The sequence below is a fragment of the Fulmarus glacialis genome, unplaced genomic scaffold (assembly GCF_000690835.1).
Source record: "Fulmarus glacialis isolate BGI_N327 unplaced genomic scaffold, ASM69083v1 scaffold34501, whole genome shotgun sequence".
NCBI lineage: Eukaryota > Metazoa > Chordata > Aves > Procellariiformes > Procellariidae > Fulmarus > Fulmarus glacialis.
Genome location: NW_009192707.1, coordinates 5,086 through 23,555, shown reverse-complemented (window position 1 = coordinate 23,555; position 18,470 = coordinate 5,086). Strand labels below are relative to the sequence as shown.

General features: G+C 36.7%; 2 protein-coding genes across 2 annotated transcripts in view; one reads left to right on the top strand and one right to left on the bottom strand.

Annotated features, from left to right (window-relative positions):
- Positions 1 to 125: 125 nt before the first annotated feature.
- On the top strand, positions 126 to 7,904 carry ETFDH (electron-transferring-flavoprotein dehydrogenase; the record flags this gene model as incomplete). Its single annotated transcript, XM_009587192.1, has 5 exons — positions 126 to 269; positions 4,376 to 4,544; positions 6,357 to 6,539; positions 6,890 to 7,111; positions 7,419 to 7,904. Coding segments are annotated over 5 exons (882 nt in total), but the record flags the coding sequence as incomplete, so codon positions are not given.
- A 469-nt stretch (positions 7,905 to 8,373) lies between these two features.
- Positions 8,374 to 18,470, bottom strand: part of PPID (peptidylprolyl isomerase D) — a 14,916-nt gene continuing 4,819 nt past the window's right edge. Inside the window, exons 4-10 of the mRNA XM_009587191.1 lie at positions 16,872 to 17,060; positions 16,163 to 16,285; positions 14,444 to 14,550; positions 11,689 to 11,830; positions 9,267 to 9,353; positions 9,141 to 9,183; positions 8,374 to 8,600 (exon numbers count right to left, since the gene is read on the bottom strand). Of these exons, the coding sequence (XP_009585486.1) occupies positions 8,512 to 8,600; positions 9,141 to 9,183; positions 9,267 to 9,353; positions 11,689 to 11,830; positions 14,444 to 14,550; positions 16,163 to 16,285; positions 16,872 to 17,060 (780 nt within the window). The 3' untranslated portion in view covers positions 8,374 to 8,511. The remainder of the gene's footprint in view (positions 8,601 to 9,140; positions 9,184 to 9,266; positions 9,354 to 11,688; positions 11,831 to 14,443; positions 14,551 to 16,162; positions 16,286 to 16,871; positions 17,061 to 18,470) is intronic.

The window sequence follows — 18,470 nt, the reverse complement described above, 5'->3', positions numbered from 1 at the left end:
CTCTGTCCCAGCTGGAACCAGGACAAGTAGATTTAAAGAGTTGATGCGTGATTGTTTTCTTTTCAAACTTTTGTTGAAATTTCATACTTTATTTTCATTAATGTTGCACTTTTTATTTTTTTAAGGTTGGTTTAGATTATCAAAATCCGTATTTGAATCCATTTAGGGAGTTTCAGAGGTGGAAGCACCATCCTAGTGTACAGCCTACTTTGGAGGGTGGAACAAGGATTGCCTATGGTGCCAGAGCATTGAATGAAGGTGGTTTCCAGGTAACTTTTTCATGAAGTTTTTTACTTTGAATTCTCTATAGCCGTGTTTTTAGTGCTGTAGATTCAGGTTGCATGCTGTTGGGAAACAACTGAACTATAACAAAGATGAGTAAGGCCAAAAGTTTTGCTGGACAGAAAAGCCTTGTTATCTTGCTGGATACTGGCTGCTGAGATTTGCTAGACTTAGGCTCTGTCATACTAAAAATCTTCTGACATAGTCACTTTACTTTCTAAATGAAATATGAAGTGGAGTTTATATTGCAATCAAATGTGTTCAGCAGCAAAGAAGCTACAAATAATTCTTCGTTGCACCTGGAACTGTGGGGAAGAGACGGTAGCACCACTCATCTGGGATTTTTTTGTGGGGTTTGGGGTGGGGGGGCATATTTTCCAAATGACTTGTTTATCCTAACAGAGGGAACTTCTTTCCAATGCTTGACCCTTAAGTCAGTGATGGTGCTGAAATTGTTACAGCTTGGCAGATAAGTCTTCACCTCCTCAAGTACAGAAGCCTTCAGTATCTTTCATGCACAACTTTGAATTTCTGCTTTCTTGGGAGATGTAATACCTTGTTCATTTTGTTCCCTTAAGGATTCTAAAAGGTTAAATTTTAAAAATGTATTCATCAAGACTTAAGGTCAGTTGAAAGAGTTGGAACAACTTGCAGAATAAATAGTCTAGAATTTATATTTAACAGCTAAAGTCCTTTCAACCTGTTAGCTTCTCACATGGGAATCTTGAAACACAGGGCATGGCTGTGTCCTGGACTCCCAGATCCATCTTCTAGATGCTCCTTTCAGTTTGGAACTCAAAACTAGCCTCAGTGTTCTTGATCCGCAGCCTGTGTGTGGGGCTATTCCACTCTGCTCTCTGACTACTTTGTCTTTTTTTTTTCTTGAACCTCTTCTTCAGTATAAATGTGGCTTTGTGCAGCTTTTGCAATACAAGTAGAATTTCAGCAGCAGTGTAACTCTTGTCACAGTCTTGTGGAGTTAGGCTTTGACACCAGTGGGCGTGTCTGGGACTAAGTCTTGTGGGTTCATGAAGCAGCTTCTTGATTACACACGTGATACACATTTAATCAGTCTGAGGGTTGATTACTTTGTCCACTCTCAAGTGGAAATATGTCAATATCGTGTTGTAACATGACTGGGTTACTAGCTTATTTCAGAAACCGTTGTCAGTCCATTATTAATACAGATAAGATACAAAATGCCAAGATGTTTTAATCTAGACTTCTATACAAGAGGGGCTTCTCTTTCCACCCCACGCGCTGGTTTCTGTATCACAGATAGTCATTATTGAATTTCTGGCTTTGATGAAGTAGCCAGATCGTGACTTCAGTCGCATACTCCTTATGCTGCTTGAAACATATGGCTGAAAGAACATGGTATTTTTTAAGTCACTTGCATTGTGCTGAGTTACACACACAGTAGGACTACAGCTCTTGCGCATCTCTGCCTAATCTTTGGACTTCTTCTTTGCTGGACTTAAAACATGTCAGTTACTTTGCACTGTTCCTAATATAAAAGCATGTTTTCTGTGTTGTTTTTTTTTTTTTAATTTCCTGTAGACAGAATTGTCTAGTTAATCATGAAGTCACACTTTTAAATAGCCTTTTTTAATACATGCTTTCAGTAAAAAAAAGCTTTATTGGTGAGTCACTTACGAAGGTTTTTTAAGATTAGCTCTTCTTTTGCATGTGTTGCTTTGATTAATAAGTGTAGCAGTCTGACTCATTTGCATCACTGGAGTCCAGGAATATTTTCTTATGTAAGTCGTTCTGTAGCTCTGGTTTTCCTTTTGGTGACAGTATTGCATCAAATATGTGTATAAAATTACCATCAATCTAAACTTTTTTGTCTGTTATAGATAACCTTATGACCATGTTCTTTAGTCTTTAACATATAGTGATGCTAAGTTGGTGTGAGAGAGAGAGACCGCGAGCTTTTGGATGTCTCCCTGATTTTGTAGCTTTTTGGGATATGTGGAGGGAGGGGACAGAGTTTAATAGACTACATCTACATAGCTGTTACCTCTTTTGTTTATTAAAATTGCAAAATCAAGCACTTAAAATTAAGAAATTCCCATGCAACCTCTGTTTTGTCTCCATTTTATCAAAAACTTGGAATAGATTTAAGAGTTTTGTGGAAAAAATAAAAGATGTTGCTGCTGTTGAGCAATGTATATTATGAATATCAGGGGGAAAAACCTTCATATTGATGACCCATGTAAGTATCAAACATTAGACTCGCTTAACAGATTTTCAACCCTGAGCTGAGCTAAGGGGAGGAGAATGTGGGGTTCCCTGTCTGCTGGGAGGGGGGACAACTCTGCAGGGAGCAGGAGTCTCCCCTTCTTCCTTCCTCCAAACCAGCCTTGTTTTGTCTATTTGCTGCCAAGAAGGTGGTGCTTCTTCAGGTGCTCAAGGTTGAAAGGATTTCACCCTGTATCTCAGGGGCAGGGAGGGCTTGTGCCATGCCGGCATGATGTGTTCTTTCAACTCCATAAACGGAGTGTGAAAACAAGCACCAAGTGCCATAGTACTAATTATGAGAATTACTAACAAAGCTGTAGTTCGTGTAACCTTTTGTGTTATATGACTAATCTCATTTATACTTTGACAGTACATTGGTCACTAAGTACCTCTTAAGTGAAACAGTTGTTGCAGAAGAAAAATACTTGGATCACCATCTTTTTATGTAATTCAAGGAGTCAGTCAAGAAGTCTTTCTATGCTCGTGTCAGTGCTGCATCATTGCATCCTAATAGATATGACAGAATAACTGTTTTCAGCCAAAGGTCTTGTGAAAAGAGAGGACGTCCTACATACTTAATTCCTTTGAAATACTTTTATATAGCTGAACTTATGACTTCTCGTCACTGAAAAGTAAGTTAAAAGTTGTAGTTGTGTTTTCAGCCTAAATTACCTTTCCTACGAACCAAATCACTAAGTCTGTGATTAAACAAATTGCCCAAAACACAGGGGAAGTGCTGTGTTGTACAACTTTTTTTAGTGATTACTATATCAATATTCAGAAGTGGCCAGCCCTGGGTGAATAGTAAACAGATAACAATTGAACAAGCAGAAGAAACAAAACGTTTTTTTCAGATCATCTTGAATTCCAAGGGATACATTTTTTTGACACTTATTTCATATTTCATGAAATAAAACGACTTGTTTGGGGTCAAATTATTTAGGCTATTAAAAAATTAATTCTTTCAGGCAGCTTTAATAAAAGCAGTATGTTAGGTTCAGAAGCGCTGCTCAGTACTAAAGACTTTCGGAGGAACGCTATGTTCATAACTTAGCTTCAGCAATTTCAGACCTAGGATTTGATCACAGCTTTCTGCTCAAAGCGCTGCAGTCAATCCACGTTTTGAAGCTGTTCCCTGTCTAAAATCTTAATCTCATTGGATGAGGGTGAGATTAACTATCCTGATAGTTGAGGTATTCCTTAGTTAATACAGCCGTATAACATACTATATTAATACTATAGATCTGATGTTTGCAGATCATCTGGCTGTCTTAGGTTTGTGAGTTGACTGTCCTCAATGACATTATGCTTCTTACAGAACAGGAGTAAGACAATGATTTGCGCCAAAAATATATTTGTTGGCTGCTGACCAGCTTCTAAAATAAGTGGGACCTGGGGGGGATGGGGAGGGCACTGCGCAGTTTCATAGAAAAGATTTGTGGAAAAAAGCACTGAGTAATAAACTGTTAGATGAGATACAGACAACTTACTGTGGAAAACAGGAACACAAATGTCTGGGTTTTTTTTAAAAAGAATTCACTTAAATTTGAAGGAGGAAAAGAGTATCAGTGGGTGACATTACCACAGTCTTGTTGCAGACAAAGCAACTGGAGAGGGGATACAAGGAAAATGTTGTCTTGTCATTATTTTATACTCAGCCCCAGTACAATGTCTGTATTCTTATTTGCTTACTATGCCAAAATCCCTTGATTAAGTGGTGTATTTTTAGATAGTGCACATGCAAGTCTAAAAATGTAAAGGACACTCAAGCCTCATGCCAGTTTCATTTCCAGAATGTTATTTTCACTTTAAAAAAACAAACCATCTTTCTTTCTGTTTCCTCTTCAAGTCAATACCCAAACTCACCTTCCCAGGTGGATTATTAATTGGTTGCAGTCCTGGACTCATGAATGTTCCTAAGATCAAAGGGACGCATACCGCCATGAAAAGCGGCATGTTGGCTTCAGAAGCCATCTTTAGCCAATTAATCAATGAAAATCTCCAATCAAAGACAATAGGTAAGATCACTGCACTTCGATTTGTAATTACCTTGTGTTCAATTGGAACCACCAACAGCTTAGCGGTAACTAAATGTGTCTGAAGGAATTAGTTGGGAATGTAAGTAAATCATGAAATGAATGTGGTGGTTTAAAAAGATATTTATTGTTTATTTACTATTTATACTGTTAAATGATTTAAGAAAGAAAGAAATTAATAAAGTTTAGCCTAGTTATTCTTAAGTATTGATACTACTGCTAGAACAAAGATACGCCTCTAATGAGCATCTGAAAAGTAATATGTATAAGTAAACAAGAATAGTATATATTTCATTCCTACAAATATGCTAAAAATTAGCACATTATGATTCAAAAAGCGTTACTGAAAGGCTGCAGAATCAGAGAGAAAAAAATTAAAAGGTACAAATTAAATGTAAGCAAAATAGGGTGAGATTTTTCAAGTTTGCTCTTCACTGTTTTGTTGTTAGGATACCTTTTTCCTTCAGTCCTCTTTTTCTGTCTTTAATTTTATAGTCTCCTCAGTTTGAGACTCCGTGTATTTCCTATTATATGTAATGCAGGCACATTCAAGTAATCACCTGATCCTGACCGCATTGTAGCGAATTCATTTAAGCCTTGGTTGTTCCCTGAAACCTGTTAACAAAGACTGTACAGAGAGAGAACCCAATTAGAGTTTCAGTCATTCTGGAGGTGGACACTATAGCCAGGTGCCACATGATTATTGTTTTAGAAATCTCTTCTGCGTAATGGTGGATTCTGTCCTACTGAGATCTCGTTCAGCTGAAACATGCAATACATGTTGCCACAGAGGGTATGCTGAACAATTAAAACTTCAACTAGTGTAACAGGTTAAAATGCTTAGAACCCATCTGAAAAAATAAACACTCTTACTGGGGAGTGTGCCGCTTTTGTTTTATTACGGACAGGTTTTATAAGCTGTTTACAGTTTCATCAAGAGAGTAGAATTTCTTCTCTGTGCATAGATAACGAGCTTTTTTCAGAACCTTATGTGAGACTGAAAATATGGACTGAAGCATGTTTTCATGTATAGACAAGGCTTAAAACTTATTATTTAGAACATCTGTTCCTATACAATAGTAATGGAGAATGGTGTAGGGGAAGCTCTCAGAAAATTGTTATTTGAAGAAACACTTTTTTTTTCTAAGACAATTACTTGGCTTTAACTACACTGCAGTAGATGTGTCATGTCAAGTGTGCAGTATCTAGCATTTGTAAAGAATACAATCAAAGAGTTTAAATCAAAAGTTTGTAGTCTATATATCTCATTAACTTGCTGATTACAAAGGGACAAAAATTGTTCTCTAGCACTGGCATCATCCATTGGGCCATAGTCATAGTTACTGAAATCAGAATGTTTGTGGTTGCATAACTTGCAAAGGAAAAGCTTTTGAACTTGACAAAATTACAAAACTGGCTCTTGGATCACAGGTAAACTCTCCTGGTCAATTCTTAGATTCTATGAGCAAGTAGCCATTTTCCCATTGAGATGCCAGTATAGCCACCTTGCCGGTTATCTTTATATTTCGCTGAGGTTTGAGGCAATTTAATGCTGCTTGTGGGTCATTTAATAGAGGCTACAAAGGAGCAGTAGATATCTGCTGATAACTGCCAACAAAACAGATCTTTTCAAGAGGCTGAACTATGTTGTCTAGTATATTCCTAGCTTACTATTCTGAAATTCTCATTTTGCTGCATTTGTTGCTAACAATTGCCTTTACTCAGCAATTATTTTTTATTTCAAGGATAGTCTTTATGTACTGTAGGTACCTAACAAGTAATGTACTGCCTTAGGACTTGATGTGCAAGAATACGAAGAGAACCTGAAAAAGTCCTGGGTCTGGAAAGAGCTGTATGCAGTTAGAAACATCCGACCATCCTGCCATAGCATACTCGGTGTGTATGGAGGAATGATTTACACAGGTATATTTTATTGGCTACTGAGAGGAATGGAACCATGGACATTAAAACACCCAGGTAATTTCATTATCTCCTGAAAGAAGATACTAAATGTGTATGTCAGCCTTTTCTGGTCTTACTTGAAGCTAGAGTACATCTAGGTCAAGTGGTGAGGCCTTAAAGTGTAGAAAAGAAATCAACGATAAGGCAGTGAAGCAGACTTTGTCCTATTACCTAGCATATGATGTAAATGAAGACATTAAAACACTATTCCACTTAGCATAGTCTTTTGTTTCATGAAAAAGGCTACCTTTTATGAAATACTTCATTCTGATGACAAGGGAAGTTAAAATAGCTTAATTAAATTGTTCTTGAGTAACTGCAAATTACAGTAATTCTATACTGAAACTTATTAAAAATATATTTAGGACCAGATTTTGCTCAGCTCAAGCCAGCCAAAGATTGCACGCCTATTGAATACCCAAAGCCTGATGGAAAAATCAGTTTTGATCTCCTGTCATCTGTGGCTTTAAGTGGTACAAACCATGAACATGACCAGCCTGCTCATTTAACTCTCAAAGACGACAGCATCCCTGTAAGCAGGAATTTGGCTGTATTCGATGGACCGGAACAAAGATTTTGTCCAGCAGGTAGGTAATAAAAATGTGTGTCTGAGCTGTTTTTGCAAGGTGAAAGACTTAAGTACTTCAGGAAGAGTCCCCCTGGCCTGCTACTTCAAGCATTCTATCCCAATCCTCCTCCTAGAAGAGGGTTCAAGTGCAGGTCTTAAAATATATTAACAGTACTTTCATGGCAAAATAATTAGTAAACATGGAAGACGACAGTTGAATTACACTAGTAATATACTTCCCTCATTACGCTTGCTGGTAAGTAGTAGAGCATACATGCAGGGGGAAACTGTTCAGTGAAGTGATAGCTCTCTCTTGCTCTTCGCAGGAGTTTACGAATATATTCCTCTGGAAACAGGAGAAGGATCAAGACTGCAAATAAATGCTCAGAACTGTGTCCACTGCAAAACATGTGATATTAAAGACCCAAGTCAGAACATTAACTGGGTAGTGCCTGAAGGTGGAGGAGGACCAGCTTATAATGGGATGTAAACTGACGGGAAATCTATTCAGTGACTTCTGATCACCCACAAATATTTTATGCTGCGGTGTAATTAAAGTACAGCACTGACTTGAATGTTAAAGAGTTTGAGACTAATGTGCCATTCTGAATTTTAGGTATGACTGTTGCATTAAATGGAAAGTTGGTGCCTTCTGGTTAAACCCTAGCCTTATTTAAACAGGACTTCTTTACAGGAGTTGTGCGGCAGGCAGAAGAAAGTTCTTCTCAGGACTGACAAAGAACTTTAGATCGTGGATTTATTGCTGAAGTTCAGTGATAACAGGAGCCATATCCAGAATCGTGGGTATGGTGGAAGAATTTAGTACCTACCCTTAAAAAAAAAAGTATTTTCTCTCTCTACCTGGAGTGATTTACTATATGTAATCCTACCCTGCAGTAGGGAAAACACATCAGTCTAGAAAATCGTCACTTCTTTTAAGTGTTACACATTTGACATCAAATTTACAGTTAGATTTTTTTTTTTTCCTGATGATAATAGGGAGCCCATCTGCAATACAACCTGTAAAGCAGTTTAAGAAAAAAGTGTAATATTGCACCTTCATTGTATGTCTACCAGCATTTTTATTCCTTACAAGAAATCAGGCCTGCTCTAATAAAAACTCTAATAGAAACTGCCTAAATTGTCTTGGTGTGAAACCAAGCTTCTTAGGAAGCACTAACTTATTAAGCTGCAAAAACACAGCCACTACTGATTTACACATTAGAAACACACCTGAGTCGCAAAACACAAGTTATTACAGTTTAAAAAAAGAAAACCTCCTCACCTTTGAACAGTTTGTCTTTATTAGGCTTTTGAGTTGTAAACACTGAAAACTGCAGTACAGGGCAAATGAAAGAAGCAGCTCCAATTATCCTTTTGCATGAGTTAGTGCATAGATTTAAAAGTTTAGAAAAAAAATCAAGCAAACATTTTAGCATAAGCTGCCTTCTCTTTCTCCTTTTGGGCTTTTAGCTTCTGTTTGATTCTGAGTGTTTCCGTCTGGATAGCTGCTTAAAAAGAAAATCCATGATACAGTTATAGTAATCTCTTTACATTACGTCTCCTAATATGTCAAGACCAGCTCACACTGCTGCAACTGCTGTTATTTCATTTAATAGAACTGCATTTAATCTTCTATTAGGTCAGATACCAGCAGCCAAAAAACTTTGTCCCTTACTTTGTTTCACCTGGTAAGGTAACCAGGTAGAGGAGGGTGTAGCAAGCATAGTATTGGTGCCAACACAGAATTTATGAGCTAAAAATCTTATCCAATGAGACCAGGAAATCAAGAAAGTTAGTAAGACCCCTGTGAGATAGGGACACGGTTCAAGAGGCATGCTGTTGACGTACATAAGCAGGTTTCCCAGCACAACAGAATCATCACTGCTGTATAAAAACAGGTTTCCACCTCAGTGGGCTCTGTGCTCAATACATCAGGGTTTAAGCTGTTAGAAGCCGGCATTTTAGGCATCACGCTGGTATGATTTCCTACTAAATACTACCCTGCTTACTTTGTTACATTCTTAAAAGGAACAGCTTTACTTTACCTTTGTCTTCAGGGGCTATTTCATGAGCCTTTTTAAGATCAGCCTTAAATAAAAGAGAAATATAAATTAATGTTCTGATGAAATGTTTAGATTTAAAAAAAAAAAATTAAGTATTGTGATCATTACCAATGCCTGATCGAGATCTTTTATTCCCTGCCATCCTTGAGCCCGTCTGTAGAGAGCTTTAGTATTTGCTGGATCTATTTTAAGAGCCTGTAAATTTAATAAAATTGTCACATTAACATTTCATATACTTCACAGCCTCCCCTCTCTGCAAATGGCACAGTTCACACCAGCAGACAATCCTCCCAGTTGGTTTGAGGGTAAGCTGTCAAAACATTAACTGTGTAAAAAGGAATTGGTATATTGTAGCACACTGAATAGCTAGCTAATCAGTTTTAATACCACTGCACCAGAAGTGGTCTTTTGTGAAGGATGAGCATACATGAGGATAAAATGGAACCTCTGCATGCGTATGTATACATATATATATATATTTAGATATAGCTGTCAAGGCAAAGGTGTTGCTGCAGTTCAAATTATCTTAACCTGGAGTCTTACAGTACAACTCTCTATATTGCAGCTCCTTCCTTCACACAAAAAACCGTCAAATGGCATCATAAAGAAAACATGCAGATTTCCTGTAAAGCTTTTTTCACTGTAGACTAGAAAGATACATACGAGCAATCCATCTCATGTTTCAGGAACCTTACCAAGTTCCAGTCATTATGCCTTTTCTGAGCTGAATGGTTTCACTAATGCGTATATGCCAGCTCTAATATGACAATATCAAAATAGGAAATACAGTGGCTAGGCAAAGAGATTGTTCCACTATTTGATTACTTGAATTATTTTTCCAAAGTATCTCAGTTAATTTGGCTAGCTAGCTGTTTTGTTTTCTTGCCTGTGAAGATCGCGTTCTTTTTTCCTATTCTATGGTGTGTCTTTTTTTAAATTATTTTAAAGAATAGAGTTTCTTAGTGATTAGAGGAAATCTCTTTGCATGAATGTGTGGCTTTATTAATTTCATTTATTAACTTTAAATCATTAATTAAGAATTATAGACATTAGATGATGCATCCAGATTTTTTTAAATCACTTCAGTATTGGATGTTAATATAAAGGAAGCATTACTCTGGGCACTCATCCTGATCTGTCTGCTATAAAGCCCAGAGCCTCTTCTGTGTCAAGAATTGGAAAATTGGGTGTCTGTATTGTGTACACATAGGTAGCATTCCTTCGTTTTAGCTCAACCATTGTGCTTACAGCTATTTGAAAGCAAGGTTTCTTTGAACAGGTTCAGCCGTTCATAATTCTTTATTTACACCAAATAATGCATGTATTATAGACTGTTAATATAAATTGCTTTTGGCCTTAGGAAATCATAAAAGTGAAAGTGTATAATTTCTCATTAACAGTTATCTTGAACTCTACTAGTTAATCTTAGGAAACTGCTGTTCTGATTAAAACACCGTTACACTGTTTAACAGTTGTTACGAGACGTAAACTAAATACCTTACAGAAGTCTATTACAGCTATGGAGTTGCCTTTATCTAACAATTCTGTAATCTTAAAAAAAAGGAAGTGGGGTTTTTTTTCCACAATGGCAAGTATTATGATTAATAATTTCTATCTGTAACACTTAAATGCTGTTTCAATTTTTACCATTTTCTAGATGACAGATACCACATTACACAGTTTTCTTTTTTTTTTTTTCCCTTTCCTCATTCCCCATTTGTCCATTCTGAATATAGGTTTATGAAAGTTTTCCATGTGGTAACGCCATCAGCAGGCTAGAAAGCAAGCCAGCTCTCTAAAGAACCCTCACACACAGATTAGCTGAGACTCCTGCTTTCAGCATGAAGCCCTAGGAGATGCTGCTCAGGATCCTCTGCTAACAGATAAGACCATTCTTTACTCTGTTTCCTTCAAAATTTCAGAGTTTTACTGAATTATTTAAAGTTTCCTCAAATGTACTAAATTCTGTCAGAATGTCTATGTCACTGTTCCTTTTTTTTTTTCCTTTAATTCTATTATTTTTCAATATTTCCATATTTATTGTTTCCTTCTTTTTTTCTTCCTATTCACTGGTTTCATTTCACCACTAAGCCTACCTGAAAGGGCTTTAGTTAGTGAAATCACTTCAATGAATAAAATACAAGACAATCAAATCTAAAAGCAAGTAAATAAAACATTTTGCTCATACTAGTCTTCCAGAGAAAAGTATTCCTCCTTCACTGAAGACAGTTTAAGTCTTTGTAATATAAAAATTAGCTCTGCAAACCAAACTGACAATGACAGTGTGCATTTTTTCTGGCAGTAAGCAACAGCCCTCTTTTGTTTGTTTCTAATGAATCATTTCAATTTCAAAATCTTTTAAAAAAAGCCACATACTGGAAAATTAGTAATAACTTCACAATCAGCCTTCTACTTTGTTTACTTTCAAATCATAAGCTTGTCAGAAAACTCTTTAAAAAAGCTTTGTAGTTTCAGTCTCCAATTTCTATATAGGCCAATTGTTAATCAAAATACTAAACATTAAATTTACCTCTGAACAGCTTTCAATGGCTCCCTGCCAATCTGACAGTTTTAGTTTACAAGCGCCAATGTTTAAAACACAGGTCAAAGCAACAGTCTTTAACTTTGGTTTGTCTGCCTCCTTTGCCACTGCTTCAGAAGCTTCTACATACCTGCAGAAAAACAGATTTACAAAGAACATGTATTAGTGTTGCAACTTCCATTTTGTTCTACCCTTAGCTATTTTTCCACAGATATGTGTGAACTGGCCTATCCAAACTGGTATTTTTAAAGCAGCTTCAATTCCACTATTACAAGTATTTTTTAAACTAAATACGTAAGACCTACCTTGACAAAAAAGATGAACTCACTGGTGAGTGTTTTTCTGTAACTCCTAGTCCACTGTACTAACAGCATTCTTTTTCTTAGACAAACGCACTATTCTACATGGCATGAAACCATTAGAATTTATCTCAATGACTGTTTATTCTCAAAACACATGTTGCTCATCAGTGGCAAAAAGTCAACACCACCACTGCACCTTCCACGTTCACGGGAAGCTTCATCTCTTCTTCAGTTCCCTCAGTAATATTTTAATTAGTTTAAGCATTTATGGCTAAAATCTGAAGCTAACTTTACTTTGTAAAGGAGGGTGGTTTATGAGCATTAGTAACTCCACCTCCTGTCCAGTGTCTTCCTTCATGACTTTTTTCCTGAACTTCAAAACTGACATTGGTTCAGGACTGAGCCACATCATTTACTGCATCTCTATTTCATAGGCAAACTGTATCCCATTCTTCGTAATTTACAATGTGCTATGTGTTAATGCTGTCAGTTTTTTTTCCAAGTGGCAAAGGTCTGTTGTGGATATAAAAGTTCTAACTCTTTTAATGGCCTACTTGATAGAACTTCTGTGTTTTTTATTTAAAAAATAAAAATCACATGTTTGCATACATTCACAATTTTAAGCATGCCATGATTCATGCAGCCTTTGCAGATCTGTGCCTATGTAAATTCAATTTTTGCATGCCCTATCTTTTGAGTGTTGCATGGTTTGTATGCAACTTTGGACCACAGAAATAGGAATACTTGAAAACTAAATTAGACACAGTTGCAGTGATTTTTCCACTTGTTGGGCATCATGCAAAAGATGAGAACCAGAAGGGAGAGAAAAGAGTAAAAAGCTAAGGAGAGTTATAACACAAGACTGTGTTATGTTCAAAACAAACAGAATACACCTATAATATTTATAAATCGCATCAAAATATGAAAGACTGCAACCATTCTGGAAACAAAATTAGAGCTTCCAAGTCAAAGAAATCAGTAAAATTAATATCAAGGGAGACAATAGGAAGTAATACATTTTTTGACAAAAAAGTGTCAATTCTTACATATAAAATAAATTTTTTAAAAAATGGTTAAGCAGCAATAAGACAAGAAAAAGCACAGAAGGTTATAATGGTTACTGTTGGTAAAAAGAAAAAACAACATTGCCAGATGGTTTGCTAGGTGAGTTGGACATAAGAATTGGGAGATACCCCGATAAGAGCTATTTATTCCTATCAGTTCTGGTAAAGTGCCAGCTAAAGTACACCATCCTATGTAAAGTATTAGATTTTAAGATACAACAACAAGGTATGTCCACTAAAAGTATGACTTATAAAGAGGAGCTGGAATGATCAGATTTGTTTAGTCCAGGAAAGTTACTATCCTTTCCATCCACAAGGACAAATAAGCACCAAACAGAAGCTGTCTACTCAAACTGGAAGAGCCTTCATTGGGTGTGCTTAAGAGTGAGCAAGACAACTAATTGTAAGGGATGGCATAATTATACCTGATATTTACCTAAGAATGGGGGAGGACATGGAAGATACAACACAAAGATCCTTAAAGATCCATTCCAGCCTTTTTTCTGTATGATTTCTAAAAGGTTTACATAGAAATCCTGTTTCCTTTGGGATTTCTGTTGGTCTATGATGGGCTTTTTGAGGGCAGAGAGAGACGTTGCATCTAATACACAATAATAGGTGTATTAAAGGATTCATTTTTATCCTTCGGAAAGACATCATTTGTTTGAAACCCAGTCAGTTAAAAACTCAGCTGAAGCATTAAATATGCTTGAATTCTTTTTTCTTTCATTATTGTTATTGCTAGTTAACCAGTGATCATTAAGAAGGTAGGGATAAAGGTCAGTATAACTTTTAAAAAAAAAAAGTTTTTAGGAGAAGCTCATATACATAAAGCAAAAAGCATGAAAAGAGGAAAGGAGCAGTATGGAAACAAAAGCAGAAAGCCCATGATTTTGAAGGCAAGTCTGAATTACACATGGAGTCAAGATGATGGTGTGGAAAGTCAGAAAAAATAATAATGACTTGGTATGCGTCACATTTGAGGGTACCCTCTCTTGAACTTACCAGTTTCCTAAACCTACTGTTTTTTAGAAATCAGAGAAAAAGTATGTCCCTCCTTTCCTGTCCACTAACTACCCTGTATACTATTGTGCTTTTCTTCCCAGTTATGCACTAGCACAGCAAGAGTATTAAAAAAGGAGCATTTAGTCAGTTCTAAACAATACTTCCTGCCTATAGCTCTTACCTAGCAATGAGTAGCAGCCCTACTTGAATAAGTAGCTAAAAATCAACCAGATGTTTTCCAGATTCAGAAGGCTCTTTTTTAAAAAAGAAAAGAGCACAGCAACAGGCACTTTTTAAATGCACATATCATTGCTTGATAGCAGTATTAATTTGGGTTACAGGAACTACCTGATTGAATGATGATAGCCTTACCGTAAACTTTTACTATACTTTTTAGCTGCCACTGCCCAATTTTGCGATTTGAAGAAAGTATTTCCTATATTCTTTATGTCTTCTGCTATGGTCACAATCTTGTCAACCTAATAAAATAGATGGAAAATATAAAGTATGAATGTACTTATAAAAGAAGGCTTGAATTACTTAATGTTTAACAGTAGGATCCCATGTCCATCCTCTTTCAAAGATTATAAAATCTCAGAATAAAAATATTCCAATTTTAGACAAATACTAGCTTCAAACCACTCCTATAATATTCTCTACTTTATTTCAGACAATAGTCTGAAAGATTAAATTCCTAATGGATTTTCTACAGTATAAAGGGTGAGAAAATACCAGAGACAACATAGCAGTTCAACTCCTTCCCCTAGCTGCTACCCACACAGAGCTATATATAAAGGTGTTGACCGTTATTCATGGAAAAGAAGACATGTTAACAAACAAAGTATTCAACTAAGACTGCCTTATTCCTGAGAAAATTTTTTTGTCTTCTGCTTCTCAAAATGGTATTAGTCACCTGAACTCTGGACACTCTCAAACTAGAAGTCGTATCAACACAGTTCTCCTTCTCTCAAAACACTTAAAACTTCTACGGAAGAAGAAAAAGAACACCTGCCTGTCTTTATCAAATCCATCATTTCTATTTCCAGAATGGCATACATTTCAAGTGTTAAGTTACTTTTCCAGTGGCAATAAACAGTTTATAATTACTGCTGTCTATACCACAGTTGTCTTAAGCGCTGTCAAATGTATATATTGCCATTTGTAATACTATCAGTTTACACTTCTACTCTACTAGAATTAATGACCTTGAAAAAAACTGATCACAGCATGAGACCAATGTCACCGTGGTTTCTGTAGTTAGTTTATATGAACAAGTGAAAGGAGACAAGCACCTGCCAACTTCAGTTCTGAACCACAGTAAATGCTATCCAAAAACATTTTCACAAGTTGAAGTGCTTCTCAATAGCCAGATATAAGGAGTTTCTGATTTCTAGCTATAATGTTTTTTTACTGTTCTATTTTCCAATTCTGTATTTGGAATCTATACGTGCAGCCCCCTTTTTTTTCCCTCCCTCGCAGTTTGTCTATTTCACTTTCATGATAAAGTAAAAACCTGCAGAAGAGCTGCTTTCACCAGTCTGCTCCCTAACTCTAAACAACAGGTCTTCTGTCAGTTTGAGCGGCCTGAAAAGCAAACAACTACTGGGAATTAAGAACAGCTAGCTCTGATGTAGTAAAAATCTTTTAAAAAGGCCGATCCTTTATTATTTCTAGTAAGTGAGGCAAAATCTTTTTAAGGGTGGATATTTAAAAAGTTGCACAGAAAAAGTGTGTAGGTACAACATTAAGTTAGTCATCTGCAGGATGGAGTTCTAGTAATTGCAATTTGTCACTATACCATAAACAAAAGTAAAAAGAAATAAAGAACAGAAAAAAAATAAGTGTAATAATTCTAAGTAATTGTGGTTTTTGTTACTGGGGAAAAAATCAGCTGTAATTAGCACTGAAAAAAAGAGATAGCAATCCCCTCCCATAGCATTCTCTTTCCTAAAATTGAATGTCACCATTTAATCAGGACCTTGATCGATTGTTAAGAAAAAAGGCTTAGTGAACATCATCACGGACACCATGTAACTCAGATTACCTACAAGTCTTGCATTCTGTAAAATACCTTAAAAGAAAAATACTTACATCTTTCAAGTCTATATCTGAATCTTCAGGAAAATCTGGATGAGCATCTCCAGATCCATCCTGGGGAACAATTCCCCAATCATCTCCTTCCTTTAGCTCTCCACATTCTGCAATGATGCACAACTGAAAAATTAAAGTGTGAACAGCAGCATTACTTATTAAGATAATTTCCCCCCCAAAAAAGCCACAACTTCTGAGTGCGCTCTGAAATTCAGTAAAAATGCTTTTTCATTTGTCGTTTGAATGCATTGATTTCAGATCAATAGCCTATCCTTATCAAATGGCTTTTATTACAAAAGCGTTGCATTCAGAGGAGCAGCATTCCAAGAACACCATACCCACGCTCCATGGAGAGGCTGGAAGAGGAACTGGCAGCAAGCTGAGGTGCAGCAAAACACAAGACATGGAAGTTCTACTACATTAAAGAAGATGGTTCTAGCTGTGCATTTCCACCTTCACCTTGATAAAGGCTTCCCCCCTCACAGCTGTTTTGAACAGTAAATCAATTGTTTGTGCAGAGAAAATTTACAACAAAAGAACAAAAGCCTCTTAACAAGGACATTAAAATGGAAATTAACACTGTTAGTAAAAATAACTAGCTAACATAACTGGAAGTTCCAAACATTGCACCAAGCATTTAGAAGAAATGAATATACATCATATAATGGAAGAATAAACATCATTTTTAAGTGCTTTGGATTTTGTTTACCTTAGCAGGATTTTCTCCTTTTACTTCAATGTTTTCTAATATTTTAACTACGCCCATTCCTTTGATCACTTGGCCAAACACCACATGTTTCCCATCCAGGTGAGAAGTAGGCACCGTTGTAATAAAGAACTGAGAGCCATTAGTACCAGGTCCTGCGTTTGCCATGCTCAGCAGCCCTGGTTTATCATGCTGCATTGGGGGAAAAAAATCACAACCAACATATAAAAGATCTGTTATAAAACCATACATAAGATTCTGTAAGGCTATTAATATATATAGCACGGACAGCCATAATGACAACTTGGTAAACCAGACAGTTACATACAGTTGGCAACTAATTTTACCTGTCATGACTGCAGAGGGCAAATGCCCAGCTCTGCATCTTTACTTGCCACCTAGCAGTCTAACAAGCAGAGCCACATGTGTGTCTTGATGCTGTAACATCCATCTGCTTCTTGTACACTCAACCCCCTGCACAGCTGCTGAGTTTAGACAGATCATCTGAGAGACATGTGAAGTTCCTCACTGGATTATTCAAGACCACTGGCCTCAAGAACCAAAGCTAAACACCACTTAGACCAACTTCAACGTTGCACTGTCAAGATGGGTATGTATTGTTAATTTTATAAAGGCTACTCACACAAAGTATGTTGTAGAACTGTGGGTTTTAGGGGACTGTAGTCTTTATTATTTAAATGTTAGTGGTTTTTTTTTTTAACTCCTTCACTTTCCTAGAGAGACAGTTTTTATTCTGTTGGGACTTTTAATCATCTAATTATTTTGGCTCACGCTACCAGGCCACAAAATAACAAAAATTTATTAAACAGCCCATATGAGAAGGTATTTTTTCTCTTGTTTCCCGTAAGTACATTTTCCTTCTTTGAAATAAGAATTATCTTGCTCCATCACACAGATTATTTCATTTTCACTTGTACTGCAAAAAGGTACTTTTCATATGTGTTGTGAATCTCTTGTTGTTAAACTGGCATGACACAGCCATTAAGGTATTATTCTCCCCAAGTTGATCTGGTTATTAAGTGCAAGGAACTCTGTTTAATATAAGTCAGTATGTTATACCAAGACACTGGTACATGTCTGAAGCATGCAAGCTGTGGTATTCCTAAGAAACTTGATACTGTGGGGAGGGCGGGAGGGCAAAAAAAAAGTATGACAGCACGGAGGAGATGGAAGCAGAAATTGCTGTGAAGTAGACCTCAGAGCTTGACCTGAGGTTGATTAGTTTGAGACAACAGTCTGAAACAGCTGTATTTAAGCATCTGGTTTGTCCCTATGCTCTCTACCACTTTGAAGAACCTGTTGTTTTGAAAACTGGTTTCCCACACAGTGTTTGGATTTCCATGGTGGTAGGGAGAACTCCTTGCCTGAGGTGTTCATCCGGTCATATGGCACAATGAGTCTGAATCTTTCAACCAGTATTTGGCTCAGGAACTCTGGGAAAAGGTTGTGCAGCTGAGAGTTAGAATTGCACCTAGCCAACAGAAACCTACTAGAATAATCTTGGCTTTGTCTCTTCTAATCTTGAAACTCATCCTGGGAATCAGAGATGGCAAATGACAGAGGGGAAGCCTGTGTTCCACA